Source organism: Erigeron canadensis, chromosome 6 (assembly GCF_010389155.1).
Source record: "Erigeron canadensis isolate Cc75 chromosome 6, C_canadensis_v1, whole genome shotgun sequence".
In the NCBI taxonomy this organism is placed as follows: domain Eukaryota; kingdom Viridiplantae; phylum Streptophyta; class Magnoliopsida; order Asterales; family Asteraceae; genus Erigeron; species Erigeron canadensis.
This window is the reverse complement of record NC_057766.1, coordinates 44,203,264-44,226,030: the sequence shown is the minus strand read 5'-3', so window position 1 is coordinate 44,226,030 and position 22,767 is coordinate 44,203,264. Positions and strand designations below refer to the sequence as shown.

The window sequence follows — 22,767 nt, the reverse complement described above, 5'->3', positions numbered from 1 at the left end:
AGGTTAATAATGAATGGATATTATTGCCCTCTAAATTAAGCAATTGAAACTTTTCACATATGATATCTTATCTTCTTTCTCCATAATATAAAACATGAGTCAAAGCTTTGCATATGTAGCTATTCATTAGGGGTGAGCAAAAACCGTATTGAAAAATCAAAAATCGAAAAAAACCGAACTGAAGAAACCGAAAACCAACACAAACCGATTGGTTTGTTTTAGATTTCTAAAAACCAAGCAAAACCGAACCAAAACCAAAACCGAAGAAACCGAAAACCGAACCGAGCCAAAACCAAATCTAACGGTTTTTGATATTTAAAAACTGAAAGGTTCGGTTCGGTTTTCGGTTTTAACAAAAAACCGTCTCAAACCGATCCAATCTCGCCCCTATTATTCATGAATAGAAAGAGTATCGATCAATAATAACATATCTAGAAATAATAATAGCACATTGTGTGTGGTTAATGGTTGAAGTCAAAAGGTGATTGTGATCGACAATTAGTTTCGTCCATCGTTGGTTCTGAATTATCTAACTCATGTATGTAACAATTGTATTTGTTGTAATTAATAGAATATTTATGATTAAAAATTATGTAAACCAATCAATATACTGTATAATATAAATGAACATTAAATAATAAGTTAAAAATGATAATGTTTATATATTTCAAAATTTAAGACACCGTGCAAATGTTTTATAAGGTTTGTAGATACAAGAAGTGGCGACTTTGTCATGCTTCACTTGCTAGATAAAGATATCTCAGTAGATACGAGAAACCTCAACAGTTGCTAGATAAAGATATCTCAGTAGATACGAGAAACCTCAACAGAAGACTATCTATCACATATGCTAAGCCATTCTTGCTACAGGTTACCTCAAACAAACAACCATTGCCTTCCATGGTTGGCGTCGGATTCATTTCAGAAGACAACAATCAATCAATCTTGACTTCCCTTGTGTTGGGCTTCTTTAAAGAACAACAATTAACCTACCGACAATTTCGGGGTTATGATTGCTAAAGGAAACATTCAACAACAAAATATCAACTACATGCGTCTCAGTATCACACCTTCCATAATTCTGCTGTGATTGGTTGTTGATATGATTGCTAAATGCAATTGTATGGGGCTCTGAATTTATCTACAATTGTACAACGTTATAAAGAATCATTCGATTGAATTTTTATCTTTTACAACCACCCAGAAAACCGGTTAACATGTTCTCCTTGTACGACAAAATACATATATAAACATGCTACACTATCAGTTCATTTATCTTCAGCCGTAAAATCAGGCTCTGCCGGCTTCTGAAGCATCAACGGCGGTAATTTCTCAGGTATTCTTGCTTTCCTTGCACCATTTCTCCTCAAAGCACGGAGTGCATTAGCTGCAAACCGTGATGCATATATTGTGGCACCCAAACTAGCTGAACTTCCGCCGGATCCTGTTAGCGCATTTTGCAGCCTATCCTCTTCTTCCCGCAATGAGTCTTCCAATTTCTTCCTGCAATGTCGCCGCCATGCTGCCTGTATGAAACATGCCGCCCACGTCCTCCATTGCTGCGAGTAGAATCTGAAAGTATGGCGTAGCTGCTTACTATGAAGTCTTCTAAACTGAGAGGCTACAAATTTCAAATCATCAGCCATCAGTGCAAATGCCTCCACTTCTTCAAGTGCCCGAACGGTTCTTGTGGAGATCGGGAGGTTGGATGATGTATGGGGATCCAAGGCCCATGTAAGAAGCTCTTCACCACAAAAATCTCCTGCTTTCAAGTGGTCGGAGTTAAAGAAACCAGTTCGGCCTCCATTGGTTGTAACGGTCAGTAATTTGCCACGCATTACAAACAGCATTTCATCCACTGGGTCCCCTTCCCTCACTATGTAGCTATTCTCGGTATACAGAACTGGTTTCAAACGGTCACACATAGCATCCATTAGCTGGTCATCCATCTTCTCAAACATGGGCACCTGAAAAGAACAAATACTTATAATTATATTTGGTACATTAGCTGTTTAAGAGATTATATAACCGGGCAAAAAAAAAAAGACCTGGGCCGTTACTGGCCCATTTTGCTGCCTAAATTATTATAATATCCGTAATGGAAACAAAGAAACAATGAGAAGAACCGACCCTTTTTAGTAGTTGCAGACAAAGATGGCGCTTTATATCTCTTCTGAGATCCTTAGGAAGGTTACGGATCAAATTATCTTCATCAACACCTCGAGTTTCCTGCCATTTATATTGTTCATATCTTCTGATTCGCTCCTTAAGAGGCTCTGGAAGCAAACGATGGGACATCCACTGCTCTGCATCTCGTCTTTTCACCCTCATCTCCTCCAATCTTATGGTTGTGGACTGCAAGTAAGTCTGTAAAAAAACATAACCAATAAAGATAATTAGTGGCACCTTCATCTTTGCATAATTTAGATAAACATCAATGACCAACCTGCATATTTCCAATGAGAAATGAGAATAAAACCAAACCAGATATAGATATGAACACTGCAAAGCAAATTTCCCAAACAAATGTGCTCGTTTGCAGATTTTGACCAAGAGAACTACAAGATTGACCAAGGAAATAATCACTTGCGAATTTCTACAAATAAGAACAATGTGAAAAGTATCGAAATTCAGATGTTCATACCTAAGATTTTGCAGACCCCACCAGAAACAGTAAAAGAACTTCTGTGGAAAATCAGTTGAATTTGCAACACCAGATTGAAGGGCAGGAAGAAACATACCAAAATCATAAGGAGGATTGTCCATTTCCTGTATGGGACAGGTTGAATTCAAATAGCCCACAAGTCCTGGTATCCTTTCCTCATTACAATAAAATGAAGAGTTGACGCAATCTCCTACTCTAATCCCAGGATTTGTCGATGTTATATTTCCACAAGCCTGCCGCCAGCAAGTTGTTTCACGTTCTATAGAAAACAAGTACCAAAAGGCCCCAAATACCTATCATCGTAAAATGACATGAAACACTAAAAATGTGTCTAATAATATAACATACGACAATGATTGATATGTACCCAAAAAAAGATATAACAAAAGGCAGATAAAATTTCAAGAATATTAAGAAAATAGCCTACAACAGGAGGATATAGTCTTTTATTGTTACTATTAGACCAATAGTAGAAAGGGAAAGGTTATCTAGCAAAAAAGAAGATCCAGTTGACTGTCAAATTAAGATATAGCAAAACTAGCAGGTGTTTGGATGTATATACAGGATGATATTACCATGACTTGAATAAGAAAATAATGTATTTGTATCAAGAGTCAGTTTAATTACAAACTTACTACCTGCTTTACCAACAAAAAAAAAATCTTTTGACACCATCAACTCAAAGATATATAATCATGATCATTTTTACCGAACATACGAAACTTATTATAGGCAAATCCAAATAGCTCTTAATAGTCCTATGGCAATTCTAAACCTAGTTGTACAGATGAAAACTACTAACTGCAAGAGTGGTTGAACGTAATGCAATCTAGACACGCAAATCTAATTTGTGCCACCTCTTACTGTCTTACATGACTAGCGAGCATGTAAAGAAAGAGATTGAAAGCAGCTCCAGCCCATGCAGTTTCAGTAAGTATGCCAGAAGTTCTTGTGACTTCCTTATACAGAGGATGGATTCGGAGCATCCGAGGGATGTACTGGAAAAAAACAACAAACTTCAACAAGTTTTTTGTATTCAAGGATCTTGAGCCACGCATCTTTGGTATAATGATCAAAATCACAACCTGAGATATGACATGAGGAATTCAGGCAAATTTAAAGATGCAAATAGTTAATTCTAAAAGGAATTTTTAGGGAATCCTATAAATGAATATAAAAACATTTACCTTTTATAATATATATTTGACAAGTATTGATTCTCATGGACAAGTGCTGATTGTAATATACATCTATGTAGGCCAATTGATAATATTTATATATTTTAAAAAAAAACACACAACATTCAATTGGTATTGATTCTCACCTGTGGCAATGGAAGAACTGCAAGTATGTCAACCAAAAAGTATGAAGACATATATCTCTTTGCAATCTCCCAAGCATCCTCAACCAGAACACCCCTACCAAATACTCGAGAAGAAGGAGCTATAAAACCAGTACGAAACTGAAAGATGATGTGAACTATGTAAAAGATATCTGTGAAGGATCGCAAAACACTAGCGGTGATCTGTAATTTTTTGTCCAAATCAAGGCACTTGTCGTCATCCTTAACTATTGGAATATAAAAGAATAACGGATCCACAGAAACAGCAATCACGCATGACAAAACAAAAATTTTGTTCCACTTTTGGAGGAACTTCCCTTGTGGGTTGAGTGTTCTCCTCCCAGAGTCAAGGCCTCTACTCAGAAGCCTGTTAAATGGACGGGACTCCATTGATCGTTTCAAGCTTTTGATCCCTCCAGAGCCATGTTCAAAACCTTTCCGAAACATAGAGGAAACGGAACCCATCACTGTTTTAAATGTCTGCGAAGAACCTCCATTGCTACTTTTATCTGACATGTGATCCTCAAACCTGGTCATGTTATGCATATGATCATATTTATAATGCACAACAAATCCTTTTCAGTGATGCACTAGAATAAGAAGTGTTTATGTTTATATCTTTACATTGGTAATTCTTTTTTAAGGGTGTGTGTATGCTGGCTTCCATATAGGCTCGGAAATGGTAGTAACATTAAATTAGACAAATGAATCAAATGGAACATTGTAATCAAAAGCTAACCTCACAATCTTTTCTGAACGGGGATTCATTGTTATAAGTTATGCCTGGAAAGAGTTCAAATGGCAATCTGAATTCTTGTTAAAAAGAGGTCTGACTTCAATTCCATATAAAAAGAAAATAGCTCCTTGAATTGACTCGGAATGCTGAAGGTGAAGGGAGAACCACTCTGGATATGCATATAAATAAATATAAAAGAAACATCTAGATCACAGTATACAACGTAAACAAAATTTACTTTGAATTCCCTTGAGCATAATAAAAGAAAATAACTGGGGATACTGATAAACAGACTGCTTACGTAGTTTAAATTGGCAAAATGAAAAAGATTTGATGAAAAGGCAACGATACCCGATGCCGGCTTGAGCAGGGTATGGGGGAAGTAGTCTTAACCCAACCCCTACAAGAGAAGAAATACTGTAAAGAGATTTCATGTTTATCCAAACAGTTGATATGAATTTGATGAAGATAAGTGGTTAACATTATAACAATAATAATCATGGTGGGGGTGGGGGTTCTCTTCCCCAAAGAGAATACATGAACTAAGAATCTTCCCTAACTTAGTAAGTACTGTATATTAACTAATTATGGAAGCCAGACTAGGTTTTTGTGTTAAGAACATCTGAGGGTAAATTCATAAGTTAAAACTGTAATGAATTCATGAAATTTAGCATATCAGAAGAAGATCATCAATAAACACATAATAATCAATCAAGTTACAATAGTCAAAATCCCAGCAATCAATCAAGTTACAATAAATATGAAAGGGAAAAATTAAATAAATAGAGAGAAAGTAGGAAAGTCGTACAAGCACCGTTAAAGTGATGATGAATTGATGTAAATTATTATATATATGTAAAAATAAGAAGGGAGGGATATTGGGGGGTATTTTAATGATAAGATATACAGATATATTATATGTGTGTGTGTGTATGTATCAGTAGTAGTAGGGGGTGGGTTGTTGGATTGAGAGAGAGAGAGAGGAGGAGGAGGAGGAAGTTTCTCGGATATTTCTATGTCACAGGCAGGGCAGTTAGTTGGCTTTACCAAGTCTTCCTTCCTCTCTTCCTTTTTGTTCGATGAGAGAGAGAAAGAGAAACAGATACTAGAAGACAAACAGAGTCAGTCAAGCAGCGGGAGAAATGGGTCGGACAAAAACAAAAACAAATACAAACATACCCATATCCACATTCTATCTATCTATCTATCATTATTTTACGGTTTTGGGCCCCGCCCCCTCCCCCCTCTCTCTCTCTCTTTATCTCCTTTTTTCTTTTTTTATCAAACATGTTGACAAGCAGTTGTGCAGTTTCATGAGTTACTGTTCATGATTCGCTTTATATTGATGTAGGTATATAATATCTATATTTATCAGGACTTTTTTTTTTTCTTAAGAAAAAATGATTTAAACTATTTTAATTATTTTTATTCTTTATTCATTAATTTAAATATTTCTACCTGATATACCTTTCAATCTAAACCACTCCTCAAATCTCAACCACTGATTTTTTCCTTTATTCCTCATAAATCATTTTATTATTCTAATTCATTCAAAATCTTTTTTATTCACAAAAATCATATATCTATAAATTATAAAAATTGTATGGGCGTTCTTAAATTTCCATGCTCTTTCATTAGAGAGGTCATTCGATATATTTTTGATGAATTGTAAATCTAATGGCGACGTACAGCTAAGGCAAATAGCTATCACCTCCTATGATCTATCATTCCCACTATCTCACCGCCGAAACCCGCGAGTAGTTACGACTTACTTTTGGTCACTTATGAACGACTTTGTCAACAATGCATCATAAATCTTCATTCATTAAGGGGATTGAAATATCACTTCCTTAAATTTGTCAACCTCCAGATTCTTGATCCATTATTATTCAATTTTAATTTCTATCCGTACAACGCGTACGTAATCCTTCCTTTATGACATATAAATTTTTAAGGGATTATTTTGACACCATGGTAATAATAATAATATATATACCCTATACATACATAAACACATCTTGTTTGTGTTTTAACATTTGGCTAATGTTTATTAATCATATATATTCCGTATTATTTTCTTATGACTATAGACACAAATGCACGTGGTTTTGAATCATATACATGATCCATGTTGTATATATGGATTCGCTTTTCTTTGAGAAACTCTTAAGAACAAACTACTATGGGTTGAGTTGCGTTTGAGTATGACGTATATAATGGTGTACCCTTCCCGCGGTACCATCTTACAACACGAATGGTCGTGCGTAACAAAGACTTCAAACGGAACTAAATGATAAAATCAAGCTCCTATAAATTAAGGATTTGATACCATCAATAAAGGCGGACATATATGGAAGTTATTTTGGTCCACAATGGGGGAAACCTTAAAATGAACCTGGACTATTCCAGAGGCCAAGGATTTTCCTATAAAAAGGGGGAAGAAAGATCAAAGGGGGGATCACGACTACAAACACAACCATCTTCCAAGAGAAAAACCATACACAACACATAACGATTAAGAAACTTTCCGGCATATTCGATGGCACGACTCTAATCGGTCATCCGACATTCATTCGCACGTCCGATTGACGTAAAGAGGCTAGAACCCTACCTTCAGGGAATCGCCAACAGATAACCTCAAAACCTCATCACCCACTTTTTTAACCTAATATCGGCATGATGTACAGTCAGTATACATTGTGTTTCAAACTTAGGTGTTTAGTTCAAAGATATGAGTGATTGATTTAAATGTTATTTGATCCATGTTGATTCAATGTGGTCGGATGAAGAAAACTGACAGCTACTAGCTAGAAGTAAATCAGAAAGATTCGGTCAATGTTATTTACAAGTATTTTTTTATTACCATACAAAGTTAATTTAAATATTAATTATTATTATATTTATAAATTGATTATTTTTAGGTGTTTATGCGTTATCCCGAATCCCTAATGTAATTATGAAAATGGGAAAAGGTTAAGTAACATGCAGTATCTATTTTAGGTAAAATTGAGGGATTATGTAAAATTTAAAGGGAGGGTATGTAAAATTCAGAAGGACTATATATGTTTATCAAATTCAAATTAATTTGTAACTTTTTTTTAAAGTAACAGTTTAAGTAAAGTCTGCAGTTCAGATCATTTTTCCTATGAAAATATATGAAAAAGCTGTTTTAAGAGAATTATGTTAACTAGGGTCTGGACAATGGGGTTGGGTACTGTAAAACAAATAAGATAAGATCTTGACCCTTAGATCATAGTTAAATTGATGCACGAGATTCACGAAACAATTGATGCACAATGATTTTTATGATGCACGGTTTTTTTCGGTGAAGAGAAATCTATTGTTTTATTTATTTACCCTTAATAGTTATTTTATTTGACCTAAAATCTCTGGACAATATTATTGATTTTAAGTCCTCCTTTTATCTTCTATGTTAGTCGTAATTCATTACAATCAAACAACCAGAAGCTTATAATTCATTCACGATTCCTTTTATTTCCGTTACATAATGTTGTGTTGTATGATATTTTTTTTCAAGAAATCGTTTAACTATAATTGTTACCCCCCCCCCCCCCCCCCTTTTTTTTTAAAGCAACAGTACTATATATATTTATTAACAAAAAAAGATCCTTAACAAGTACTAGAGATCAAAGTAATGTTCAAAAATAACTAGAGATCAAAGTACAAGATTGAGTCATATAAAAATTCAAACAGATTATTGCAAAGGTTGCAGATGGGCTAGAAAAAACCTTATGCCAATTGGAGATACATAAGGAAAAAACATCAATAACAAAGACCGAACTACCGGTTTTTAGAGACATAATACGTAATATATGTAAGCATTGATGTCAAAATACGTTGAGCCGTTTAGGTGCACGTACTTCGCTAAATTGATTTGCGATTGACCTGCTTTTAAAATACAACCCGTGGAGATAATGAAACTTAAGTTGAAAAAATAACTGGAAAAAACCGAATATCCAATTCGATAAAGACCAATTTGTCATAGGGATGTCAGGGCTGTATTTGGTTTATGGCATGTTGGATTGATGAATTTGATGTTGTGTTTACCCGAAGTTTTGGCACAAATAGAAATGTGATTCCATATACATATTCTCTAACAAGTTTGATACTTCAAGCAACTTGGTTGTTATTTTTGGAAGAATGAAATAAACATATTTCCAAGTCCTAACAACCTATGTGAAAAGTCTATGCTTTTAGAGGTTATATGGCCCGTTTTGTATTCATAGGGAACACTCAAATTTGGAAATTCATACTGATTCATCCTGAATCTAACAATTAACATGCATATAAAGATTCTATCATCATAATAAAAGTTCACCACTTATATTTTATGTTAATTGTTTTATACACCTTAACTATACAACCTGTAAGACTGTATATAACAAGACCCTATTTTTAACTATCAACTTTCATTCACAGCAAATTCCCCATATCCCTAAAACAGTAAAACTGAAGGTGGTGAATGAATCTAACTAGTTGATTATTATAACTAACTGTTTTGATGTTGGAAACACAGTCAAATACTTGTCTTCTAATATGTATGATAAGAATGCCTAAATTACTTATTTTGTTTGTTTTTACATGAGTTGAATACTATTATGATCACGTTTTTACCATTTAATTGAATAGTGCTCAATATATGGAGGTGTCATTCATGTATTCAACTGGTAATTACGTGTCCAAGGGTTACTTGATCGAAGAGTAACTTGACCTTTTGTTATTATTATCCTTCTTACTAGTTAATTAATTCGAGTTCAACCTGAGCGTATAGATTAAAGTTTTGTAATAACTTAATCTCGCCACTAAAGTTGCAACGAAATTGATTGAGTCTATTCCCAAATATCTGTGATAACTTACGGAAACATTTTTTTAATTTTGATAAGCAAAATGCGCATAAGCTTTTTTGCGTCAAATAATTTTATTTTTTTTAGTTCAAGCTACTTTTTATTTTACTCAAGCTCCTCACATACTTATATAGTTACTACATTGTATCATAAATTTGTATGAGTAATTAGTTATTTACACCGAAACAGAACTGATTTCATAGACATACTAATCGATTGATAGCTTTGTGTCATTTACACCGCCATAAAGTTAGAACAATTGGCAAGAGCATGGAATCCAATGGTTATCATTTTCTACTGAGACGGTTATAATTGTAACCAGAGTTAATGGTCATGGGGAAAGAATCGCATTCTTTTGTATAATTAATAATTTGCTTTGTATACAACACTGTACATAGTCCCCCATTGATTACACTTAAATCACAATAATACATGTTTTACTACCTTCTATTATGCCAATACAAGCTCTCCTTCCTCTTGTTGTAGTTCTTGTACAGGTATAACTCCTTGTCCTTCTTGGTATGGAACAAGAATCCGCTTTATTTCTTCTGCGTTTAGAGTCTCATATTCCAAAAGCGCATTTGCCAAAGCGTGCAATGACTTCTCGTGCTGGATTAACCAAATTTTAAAGACAAGTTACACAATGGTTGCTATATCTCTACATTTTAAAGGTAGCACAATGGGCTGCATGGAAAAGCAACTCAAAAACACGTCCTTATTTTGAAGCATGAGGCAGGTCAAGTTGGTCGGACACAAAAAACTTTTTTTTTTTTGGTAACTTTAAAAACTTGTTGTGTATAGTTTAAAAACTAGATTATAATTAACATAATCCAACAACTTTTATATAAACTAGAAGGTCTGATGCATTTAGTACACGTTTGACCCATTATAGCCAATATTTAGCTTAACCACTTACAAAATATAACAGTTTCACTAATGACCATAAATGAAGAAACATATAAACGAACCTTCTTCAGCAAGGACCTCACGCGTTCATACGCGTCTTTTAAGAGTTTGACAACCTGAAAAATCAATTGAAAATTGAGAAACATCTACGTAATTTTCTAGACCATGTAAACTGAAACAGCCTTAAATTTGAGAGACATACTTCAGCATCGATACGTGATTGCATCTCGGAGCCTGGTCGCTCCTTTATATGAACAGGCCCAATCACATCACTCATACCACAAGATGATACCTTTGGACAGTACAACGGATTGATAAGCATAACATAACATGATGAGAAGTAAATAAATCAGGTTTTACATCAGATCAATGATATACCATATATTGAGCAAGTTCTGTAGCGGACTGAAGATCACTACTAGCACCAGTAGTAATATGGTCGCGGCCAAATATCAGCTCTTCTGCAACTCGACCACCCATACAAACATCAAGACGTGCCAATAATTGCTTCTTGCTTATGGATGTCTCATCATTAGATGGCAGCTGAGTGACCATTCCCAAAGCAGATCCACGTGGCATGATTGTTGCCTTATGAATTGGATGTGCACCAGCCGTATTCAAGGCAACTATTGCATGACCACTTTCATGGTAAGCAGTCAACTGAAGATGGAGATTACTTGGCATGTCAGCAACATGGAAACCAAAGTTAAAAGTCAATGTAATAAAATGTGTACCTTTTTTGATTCTTCAGATATAAACATAGTTTTCCGCTCTGTACCCATAATTATTCTGTCCTTTGCAAACTCCAACTGTGAGGCATTCAATTTCTCAGCGCCTTCAACAGCAGCCTTGATGGCGGCAACATTAACCAAGTTTGCCAAATCTGCAACAGAAATACAGTTACAGACACACAATAGTAGGTGGAGTTGTATTTTAAAACACTATAACATAGAAAAGTACCTGCTCCATTGAACCCTGGGGTACCGCGTGCAATTGCCTTCACATCAACATCATCAGCAAGTGGCTTATCCTGTAAATACAGATCCAGAATCTCTTGACGACCCTTCACATCTGGATTTTGAACAACAATCTGGAAATGGTACCATCATTTTTAGCAATTCAAAAGACAGTGCTTGTAAGATGGAAAACAGAAAAAGAGTTGTTCTCTATAAATTGTTGAACTTACATGCCTATCAAATCTACCAGGCCTTGTTAAAGCTGGATCAAGAATATCAGGCAAGTTTGTTGCAGCCATTAAAATTATGCCCTGCATAAGAACTATTTTCATGACTTGAAGAGAAGGGTTAAGCATACCCAGAAGAGATATTATGTTCGTTGGGTGTACCTCATTTTGTTCAAACCCATCCATTTCCACAAGCAGTTGATGCAATGTTTTCTTTGTATGACCTTCCCACTGCTTACGAGTGGAACCGACTGCATCTATTTCATCAATAAAAATTATGCATGGAGCCTGAAAAAAGACATCAAAATGTTTAGTTTAAAACAGCCAATGTAAAGAATGACCGGTTATACCTTGAAAGAAGCATTACATCATAGAAGACTTCAAAAAATGATGTACCTTCTTCTTTGCTGCTTGAAACAGGGATCTCACACGTCGAGCACCAACACCAACAAACCTATCACATGCATAGAAACATGAAAGTGTTCAATCTATAGTCTTTGCCATCTGTAAGAACACAAGTACCCTGTATGATACTGATACAAGTGCTCATGAAATTTGTATGCTAAACACATTTCCAAACATACAGATAGCCACAGAGGTTATTTCATACATCACACAAACTAGGCACCATTACTCAGGCATACCGAATACACACTTAGGTCAAGTAAAAAATGAGTACATATAATTGATCAAAGGAATGCCTGCACAAAAAGTCTACAATAGCATTATCTTACAATAGAATGAAAAGGAAATACTTACATTTCCTCAAATTCAGAACCTGCTCTGTAGAAAAAAGGAACCCCAGCTTCTCCAGCAATAGCCTTAGAAATATTCAGCAAAACCGAAAAAAATTATGGTTCGAAAAGACGGTGACATGTAGTAGCATTAACATGTGACTAAGGTAAGTTCGAGCACTCGAAGAAAGCTAGAAGTGTACACATATAATTTTACAACTGACCTTGGCAAGTAGAGTTTTCCCTGTTCCAGGTGCCCCAGTCAGAAGTATCCCCTATAAAATAGTCAAGTAGGCTTCTTAGCAGTGGAAAACATCAACACAAAACAATTTAAAAGAAAGATAATTTTTATAAACACATATCAAGTCTGTATAACATGTACTAAGTAAAAACCTTTGGTAACTTCCCACCAAGTCGAGTAAACTTCCCAGGATTTTTGAGGTACTCTACCACTTCCTCAAGCTCTTGTTTAGCATCATCACAACCCTTAACATCCTTGAATGTCTTTACATTCTACAGAAAACCATTTCATAATACAAAGGTTACACACTAATTAGGTTAATAGACAGACCTTAAGAGAATCAATTTAGGTATTCACATGATGTGATGTTCAATTTTACCAGACATGTGTTGCTACAACTAGTTCATAACAAGCCTTTACCTTCTCAGGAGCTATTTCTTTATTTGATTCTTTCGGGGTGTAAGAAGAACTCGAGCCAACACCAGAAGCTCCTATACCACCTAAACCACCAATGTACTTCTGAAGTGCGGCAGCACCCATCACCCTGAAGAAAGAGAAATGCATTGTAACTCAAGGATAATTCAAGAAAAAAAATGCAAAATAACTAACACCCGGCATTTTCTTTACCAACAATATAGGTTGCAAAATGTGGGTCAGACAGGTAACAGGTCCGGGTCAATGTAGTTACGTTTTCAAGAGTCGGGACGGGCAAAAACAGATTCATAAATGATAATTACTATTCTAGTGAATATACCAAAAAAAACTATCTCTACTCATTTATAAAGCATTTGACATAAATCATAATTTTAAATTGTTAAAAACTAGGAAATTACCACCTTACCTTTTTACCCAGATATATATAAACTTAGTTAATATAAAATTAAATCACCAGTAATTAAATGCTTAAAATATAGAAACAAAATATTTTTTGGAAGTCTCATTACCAACAACTGTCTATATTACATCACCACCGACCATAGTCTTAAGCCAGCTGATGCCATTCCTAGCCATGTCTTGACAGAAACTTTATAGTCTTTTTAAACTAAATATTTGGATTATCGAATTTAAATATTTATATTATCGAATTTAACCATTCTGAAAACCGTCCACTGATGCGCATCATGTGGGTAGAATTCTAGTTGACAACAAGTTTTGACCTAATTAGAAGATTGCAAGCAGCCGTTCCAAAAAAAAAAGATTGCAAGCACTTTAGGTATCATTTGGGTCACTAATACACCATTCAAAAAGTTTGATATATTTCACTTTAGCTATGTTTAGTATAACTTACCCATTTGACCCGCTAAAAATAAGATGTAGAATAAAATTGACCCGTTTTCACTTAAAAGCCTTAAACTAACCCCCAATAACTGACTAACTGAGAGGTATCGAAAAACTCTTCTTACTCTCTACATATAAAAAATATAACCCGAATCCATCTGTTTATACTTGAATGGCTTAAAATGAACCCTGCTAACTAAGAGAATGTTAACTCTCTACTCATCCTATGAGATATTAAGTAAACCCATGTAAACAGCATAAATATTAAAAGAGAAACTCATACCACATCAAGCCAATGGCAACAGTGAATAGTATCGTAGAGATGAGCTCCTGTGCAAAACGTGATGATCTATTTGACACTTTTGGATCAACCTACAAATGAAAACAAACGCTTAAGTCAAACACACAACCGTCAGATAAACTCATTATACAAAGCATTACAGTGATAATTGACCTACAACTTGGAGACATGATTGTGCCACAAAAAATTTTCAATTAAAAGATCTAGAGTAATATTTACATGAACTCTCACCATCATTACATGCAATGGCTGCCTCTCGGATATGCCAGGATTTAAAAAGGACTCATCTAAATTTCCTGAAGCCCGTTGCTGCAGTTCTTGTAGCTGAAAGTAGATTATAAATCACAGAATATTAGACACCACATATAAGATTTTAGTATCAATATACTAAAATGCTTTACTAATATAATATAATTTACCACTTACCAGTGCAGGAAGACCGGAAGGCTTTCCAGATTGCTCATCAGGAAGATACTCAGCAATAGCATTCGTGGCTACAAGAGCTCGAATATATTCTGCAACTCCTTTACTATCCACTGCATACTGTCTTTGCTCAAAACGCCTGATAACGGACTCTGGACTGGAAATAATTAAAGCAAAGGATGAGAATAACATATGAACATGTAACCACAGGTCCATATAGCTTCTTTTTTTTTTTTGAAACATTCAGTCGGTATGCGACATCAAGAAAACATCAGCATATAATGGTGAAGCCTTGCACGTACCCTAGACAACGAGATGTTGACCATGGACTGTTACAAGTAATCGGAGGAAAAAACCCAAAGACTTGCCATCCATAAGGATCGAACTCAAGACCTTAGGTAAAACCTGGGATGCCTCTGACCAGTTGAACTAGTATATAGCTTCTAATGACTTCTTTCAAGTCTATAATATTCGAGTCATAAATTAAAGCACCCAAATGGTGCCACCTTTAGGATAAAAGTGTACCCGTAATACCCCTAAATTACATAAATGTTTCAAAAGCCAGGATTTTTTTTGTGTGAGGTTGGTATAGTTGTATAAAGGTAAGAAGTTTCTTAAATTCTATGGCTATCCAGGAGGTGAGGCCAACTAACTTGTGACAGATTATCCATTTTATCTATCGATAGTATCATACATATACTATCTCTATATTGGACTTTGCTTCCTACCCTGTAGAACCCTATTGGCAACAATCAGTAGGTTCCAAGTCAGATGTATATGTATCGCTCTTAGCAATATTACTATGTGGTCTTTCAACGTTCAATTAAAATGATCAAAGTAACTTGAGTGTTTGCTATTATGACAACAATTCTATCTATATAAAACCCAAAAAACAGATAGCAACTGAAAGGAACTCAATTAGAAGACAAGTCAAGTCACAATGAAGAAGTACAAATATAAGCTTTATTGATATAACCTGTGTTTGTTGAGCTCAACCAACAAGGCAGTCTGCTTGGAAGCATCCTTAGGATTCAAGTCAGCTTCGGAAAACAAAAGCTCCAATCTTTTTTCTTGCCGCCAAAAGGGCCACCAACTAAACCCATCTGATAACAACATTTTCTCAAATCCAATCTTTATCTTTGCAAACAATCCCAGCATAAACACAAGAATTGGTAATTTCCCCTTTTCTTTCCCAACTTCAACTTCATTCAAAGTTTCTTGATTATTATTATTATTAGAAACTTCATCACCTCCCCTAAAGTCAGTAACTTTATCGTCCGGAATTAGATTATGATTACTTTTACCATCATTTCTAATTGAAGAGGATAAATCGAAATCGACATTATCTTGATGCAATGCAGAAAAAGATGGAAACTTTCTGCGATAACTTGTTGAAGTAAAAGAACCCAACTTTAAAGATTGATGATAATGGTGAAATTGAGGGCGTGGGAATAAGATAGTATTATAATTATTATTGTTAAAGATAATTGGGGGTTTACAGATGAGAAGAGCTTGAAGAGCAGACATTTATTCACAGATAATTAGTGCAGTATATTATAATTTTAGGGTTTTTTTATTATCAAAGGAGGGGGGTGGTGAGGTGAGGTAAGAGCCACACAAGTTTTGGCAGAAAAAAAAATTAATGGGAGAGAAGAGGATGGATTATTATTATTAGGAGACAAAGAAGAAAACCTTATCCCTCCCACAGTCAGTCACGATTGAAATTGGCGCTCTGTTTTTATTATACGGGTCGGGGTTGGGGTTTACTTCTCTTGGATGGATTGATCATCGGGCAAGGAATAGTCTCTCGAGTCAAATGTCCGATATTTTATACCTGGTTCATCTAATAATTACTCGTATTAGATTTTAGGTTCGTCTTTCCATTATCAATATTAGAGTTAATTTATTATTGTTTGAAATTTAATATACTATATTGAGTAGTACAAAATTAATTTACATATTAACACTTTGTGTTTTATATTCAAATAATTTTTAAAAATATGCTCATCGAAGTTGTATACTGTGATATGTTTTACGATATTTAAATATACAAAATATAATATGTCCATCAAAGTTGTAAATTGTGAGATACTTATCGATATTTGAACATTAAAAAATCATAATAGGTCACTATCATTTTATTTGTTATATTTCACTTCAATAAAAAAAAATGATAGTACAATTACTCTTAAATCTTAACATATTTACATTAAATTTTATTTAGATTTAATTAATTAATTTTATGTATATATGATCGGGTATAACACTAGTTACTAGTTTAATACAAACAACTTAAAGAGTGCATTAAAATCTCACAAACCTTATCCACCAACAATACCAGTCATCCATAATTTATGTTTACTTTTATATTGAACTAGCTAATCAACCCGGGTAACTACCCGGACATGATTAAAAAAACATAGATAACATTATTCTTATTTTACATTTAAAATCAATTACAATTTGTGTGTCTCATGTCTCCAAACAAAAATTTTGAAAAATCCAAATACATTATATTAAAATCAAAAACACCCATTAGCAAGGAGCTAAAGGCATAAAAACACTATACAAAAAATTATGTAAAGCAAAAAGTCAAAAACATTGAGATCACCCTTACTAAATGTTACTCGTACAATTCTTCCTATCCTATCCTATGCCAATATAATTGATTGTGTTACTCTTGACTTTTTGCCAAAACCGTTTAACCCCTTATGTAACTAAAAGAGAGCTGAAACAATAAACGCAAAAATCGGGGGAAGTTTACTCCAACTTGACCAATAAATAAAACTACATATATTTTTGACTTCGAAACCCACTACGCTGAACTTATAAGATTACCGGAATAACGGAGATCAAATAGCAAGGCATGCCTCAAATGCTTTTCGAGGTTATATCGTGAGGAATAACAACGTAGTCGAAGTAAGGCATCTTCAGGAGGCTTTTCAAGAAGGTTGCACCGTGAGAAATCAATAATTCCTCTATTTGGCTTATCATTGTTCTTAATTGCATATTCTGAAAGATTCAAATCTATAAAAGAAACATATATGCATAGTTAGAAAATAGTTTGAAAAAAAGAAATAACTATATAAATCACCCTTATAGAACCCATGATCCAAAACTATTCAAAACACTCATTAGTTGGGACGTCGAGCTGGCCGCTGGCCCCTTTACCAGTTAAATCTGTTCGACACGTTGCACAATCTCAAAAACCAGAATAATAAACATTGCCTTGAACTCAACCTTGTTGACAAGGTCTCCTTTAAGACACTATGTTTAGAATCGTCAGTGCCACACATTGCCTTGAACAACTCTTTAACCAAAATCTATTCATCTATTTGATTCTATTTCTATATATAATCTATAAAATAAAATGAAAACTACCAGCAATATTCCTTAACACTGTGTCTTTTTTAATTGAAATAAAATAGATGGTTCACTGGTTTATCTAGTTGAGAGTAAAAATTGTTGGCCCAATACTAGAGTTATTCGCGCGTCTTAGCTTTTTTAATGTAACAAAAATGCCATTTATGAAACAGCCTAAACCCAAAACATGGGTCTTGTCAACTGGTCACTGCATTCCAGTTTTAACAGAGAACTATCTGGAATCCATGAGAGCCTCTGAAGACATATTGTACCAGGAAGCGCAGAATACTAATCGTCAACTCTCCTAAAACTACTGACAACATACAACGACTTCACATTAAGATCCAAAATACCAGCAGCCTTGAAAGCCAGTCTTAAACTTCTAATCTTCAAACTTATTAGCCTCCAAGGATCTACTTTCCTTTTACTTTTTTGTGGTGTTACATTGCCATTGTAGGTAAAAAAATTTTGTAGAATCCAGTTTATATTTACAGCTATTCTTCTTATTCTTTGGGACGTTGACATTAACCCAAACATTTAGGAAGATAATAACAGAAGCAAAAAAAAAAAAAAAAAAAAACAGGGAAACGCCCACTAAGCAGCTTGTCTAGTGAATTATTTAAAGTCTATGTAAGTCAATAGGTTACCTTCATGTTTCAGTAAGTGTATTCCAATGGGTTGGTTTTTAACACAAAAAATTCATTAATCATTATGAATTTATGATTCATTACACAACATAACTAAAAGTTGATCAATAGATTTTATAAGATAGTTGTTGAACTAAGGTTGTTCAAATAACAAAAGTACTTTCTTAAAGCATGAGAAAATAAAGATCAAAGTAAACGTTAGTATCTATTGTAAAAATTAGATCAAGTATCAATGTATCTAACAACTCCAAAAGTCCGTTGTGAACACTCCCCATCAAAATCATGTCCAAAATTCCATAAATTAATTGAATAACAAACTCTCCTTTCAAATTGTAGTTTCAAATGTAATTGAAATTTATGCGAACGGTTGAAAAAACCACTAAAAAAATAAAACCACACTTGGTAAATTTAAATATCAAAAGATGAGTTCCATCCCCATCTATCATCGTTATTAGCTGATAAGAATTACGATTTACTTGAAAGACATATATAAAAAAAATGGTGGTTGTACATACGGAGATACATTAAATCATATATCCACATATATACACAAATATGGAGACACAATTAATTTATAAATGACAATCATATAAAGTGACATTTTATCAAACAACTTGTAGGCATGAGAAAAATATGGTATAGCAAACTAACCATTGGATTTGATTAAACTAATAGTATCCATAATAGAATGAATTCATAAAAGGTTAAAATATATGATGTTGACACAAAGTAACAAAAATCAATAAATTTGGTTTAATGATTAACACAAATTAGACATATATATTCAAAAATAAGAACCCTAAATTTTGAAATCTCAAAAACACCTTAACTGAAATAGGAAAAAATATTACCTTAAATGGCTTAGTAATCTTGGCGAGTAAGTGGGTCGGTTTTTCCTATGAATTTTCAATGAAGTTTGATTTCGAATATTTGAATATGGAGAAGAAAGATCGAATATAGTATGAATAGAGAGACTTAAAAGTCTGATTATAATTTAACTTTTTTTGTTAAATTTTACGGACGGGATTTGTGTGAAACAAAAGGTCAGGCTGCCACATGGCAGTTTTCTAAAAGAGATTTAAATTATGAAACCTTGCTTTATTAGGGAGAGAGATTCTAATCATAAACCATATTCCAATGGGAATACTGAAACCAAAATATCTTTCAAAGTTGAAATCTTAAAAACACGACCAATGATTTTACTCATGCAAAACATGACATCCACATGAAGATAATACTTTATCACAACTAACCTTTATCTATATCTATATTATCTATATCTATATTATCTATAATCTATACTATATTATAAAGCAGATTTCTTCCAGATTTTCAATATTGAGTTGAAATTTTCAATATTGATTTTAAGTACATCCCCAAAATACCCCTCTCATCTATTCTATATTTATCTAAAACAACCATAATACCCTTTCTCTCTCCTCAAATCTCAACCAATCATCTTTTTTTTCTCTCCTCCATAAATCATTTATTCCTCCAATTCATTCAAAATCTTTTATCTCAAAAATCATACGTCGATAAATTATAAAAATTGTATTGGTGTTCTTAAAATTTCATGCTCTTTCATTAGAGATGTCATTCGATATACTTTCGACAAATTTTTAAATCCGAGGGCGGAGCCCGTACGGCTAAGGCATTTGACTATCATACTCTATGACATATCAACTCCTATAACCTATCACATTCTATGACCTAGGTATCACCACCACTATCTCACCGCCGCAACGCGCGGGTACTTGCTCTCGTATATTATAAAGCAAATAGATATCAACTTTCAACCTTCAATTTCAACAGTGTACACATGATAATACATAATGTATCATACATCAATGCATACAACATTCTCTCTCCTCCATAAATCATATTATTCCTCTAATTCTTTCAAAATCTTTTGTCTCAAAATCCGTAAATCGATAAATTATAAAAATTATATGGGTGTTCTTAAAATTTCATGCTCTTTCATTAGAGATGTCATTCGATATACTTTCAACGAATTTTTAAATCCGAGAGCGGAGCCCGTACGGCTAAGACATTTGGCTATGACACTTTATGACATATCACCCCACCATCTCACTGCCGCAACTCGCGGGTATTTGCTCTCTTCATATTATAAAGCAAATTTCTTCTAGATTTTCAACATTAAACTTAAATTTTCAATATTGATTTTAAGTACCTCCTCAAAATGTCTCTCCCATCTATTCTATATTTACATAAAATAAATATAATACATTTTCTCTTTCTTTAAATCTCAACGATCATTTTTTTTTCTCTCCTCCATAAATATTTTATTCTTTTAATTAATTCAAAATCTTTTATCTCAAAAACCGTACATCGATAAATTATAAAAATTATATGGGTTTTCTTAAAATTTCATTCTCTTTCATTAGAGTGGTCATTCGATATACTTTCGATAAATTTTTAAATCCGAAGGTGGAGCCCGTCAGGTAGATCACCTCATCACCGCCGCTGCCATTACATCACCACCTAACAATCACCTCCATCAACGCCGCAACGTGCGGGTACTGTTCTAGTATTACAAAGCAAATTTTCTCTAGATATTCAACACTGAACTTAAATTTTCAATATTGATTTTAAGTATTTTCCCAAAATGCCCCTCCTATCTGTTCTATATTTACCTAAAATAACTTTAATACCCTTTCTCTCTTCTCAAATCTCAACCATTTTTTTTTCTCTCTACTCCATAAATCATAAATCATTTATAATTTCAATTCATTCAAAATCTTTTATCTCAAAAACCGTACATCGATAAATTATAAAAGTTATATGGGTGTTCTTAAAGTTTCATGCTCTTTCATTAGAGATGTCATTCGATATACTTTCGAGAATCTTTAAATCCGAGGACGGAGCCCGTACGGCTAAAACATTTGACTATCATACTTTATGACATATCACTCTTTATGACCTAGATATCACCCGTATCATCTCACCGCCGTAACGTATGGGTACCTACTCTCGTAGTATTAAAAAACAATCTAAAAAATAATGAGCCAGTAAGACGTGAAAATTATAATTTTGGGTGCCAAAAATGAAAAGATTTAATAACAAAAGGATAGTGATAAATCTACAGCAATTATTGGATATCTTTACAATAAATGTATATAATTTACTGTATATTGTATAAACTAGCTAATCAATCCGGGTATAACCCGGACCGTTTAAGTAAAATTTTAAACCGAAATATGTTTATGTAATTTGTGTTGTTGATATAATTAAATATTATTTATCGACTATTATAACTCTTTGTAGAATAAGTATTTTACATTAACTTAAAAAAGCCAAGCATACCACATTAGTGTTAACCCATTCCATACACTAATTCAACGTCTAACATCTGATGTTTCTCTTTAACCAAAGCATCATTTTTCTTGCCATCGTTGTTTTCATTGTTTGCCTTCCCCACAAGTAGTTGCCTTGTTGGGAGGATCATCTTTCTACTTCTTGGGACAACTCCACCCTCTTTCCCTATACGTTAGTAAGCAAAAAGTCAAAAATAAATGATTCTTTCGTTTTTTTGTTCTTTCTTACCTCATCGTTTAATTAATATACAAACATCTTAGTATCTTACGAATTTGAACTTCCCGATGATGGACATGCCCATCATATGATACAACTAATACAACCACTCAATAGTCAATACACAACACATATTACATAACTAGCTTCTACTGTATAAGTTTATTATCACCTCATCAAATAAGACCACAACTCAATACATCTTGTTATATAAAGTCACAAATACCTACAATTCATACGAGTACATCTTAAGGAACATACATACAAACATAAGTTGAGCATCTGCATCTGCCTTGCACTTTCTGATCAATGATCACAACATCATTCCCCGAAACGGTAATGAGAATACCTGCATAAAACTTCAATACAACACAATGCATATCGTGTACCATTTCAGGAAGATATAGAAGCTAAATACTGAAATAGCTAATACAAAAAAATGTAGTCTGCAGGAAATAAGAACATGTATATATATCATGTACCATTTGGAAAATCCTTGTTTTTCAAGGAAAAGTTGAAGATTAAGAATCA

At 33.8% G+C, this 22,767-nt stretch overlaps 2 protein-coding genes across 2 annotated transcripts; both read right to left on the bottom strand.

Annotated features, from left to right (window-relative positions):
• Positions 1-1,136: 1,136 nt before the first annotated feature.
• On the bottom strand, positions 1,137-5,833 carry LOC122602699 (cyclic nucleotide-gated ion channel 1). Its single transcript, XM_043775285.1, has 8 exons — positions 5,552-5,833; positions 4,747-4,912; positions 3,990-4,536; positions 3,538-3,750; positions 2,645-2,958; positions 2,447-2,558; positions 2,131-2,367; positions 1,137-1,967 (listed from the first exon to the last, which is right to left on the bottom strand). Exons 2-8 carry the CDS (start codon positions 4,773-4,775, stop codon positions 1,269-1,271), a joined length of 2,151 nt encoding a protein of 716 aa, XP_043631220.1. The 5' UTR covers positions 4,776-4,912; positions 5,552-5,833; the 3' UTR covers positions 1,137-1,268.
• Positions 5,834-9,936: 4,103 nt separating this feature from the next.
• On the bottom strand, positions 9,937-16,379 carry LOC122603309 (ATP-dependent zinc metalloprotease FTSH 11, chloroplastic/mitochondrial). Its single transcript, XM_043775983.1, has 17 exons — positions 15,651-16,379; positions 14,678-14,831; positions 14,483-14,575; positions 14,234-14,322; positions 13,093-13,216; positions 12,825-12,944; positions 12,656-12,706; positions 12,457-12,518; positions 12,094-12,151; positions 11,860-11,985; positions 11,701-11,781; positions 11,475-11,604; positions 11,249-11,397; positions 10,893-11,174; positions 10,717-10,806; positions 10,577-10,630; positions 9,937-10,217 (listed from the first exon to the last, which is right to left on the bottom strand). Exons 1-17 carry the CDS (start codon positions 16,199-16,201, stop codon positions 10,059-10,061), a joined length of 2,373 nt encoding a protein of 790 aa, XP_043631918.1. The 5' UTR covers positions 16,202-16,379; the 3' UTR covers positions 9,937-10,058.
• Positions 16,380-22,767: the final 6,388 nt, after the last annotated feature.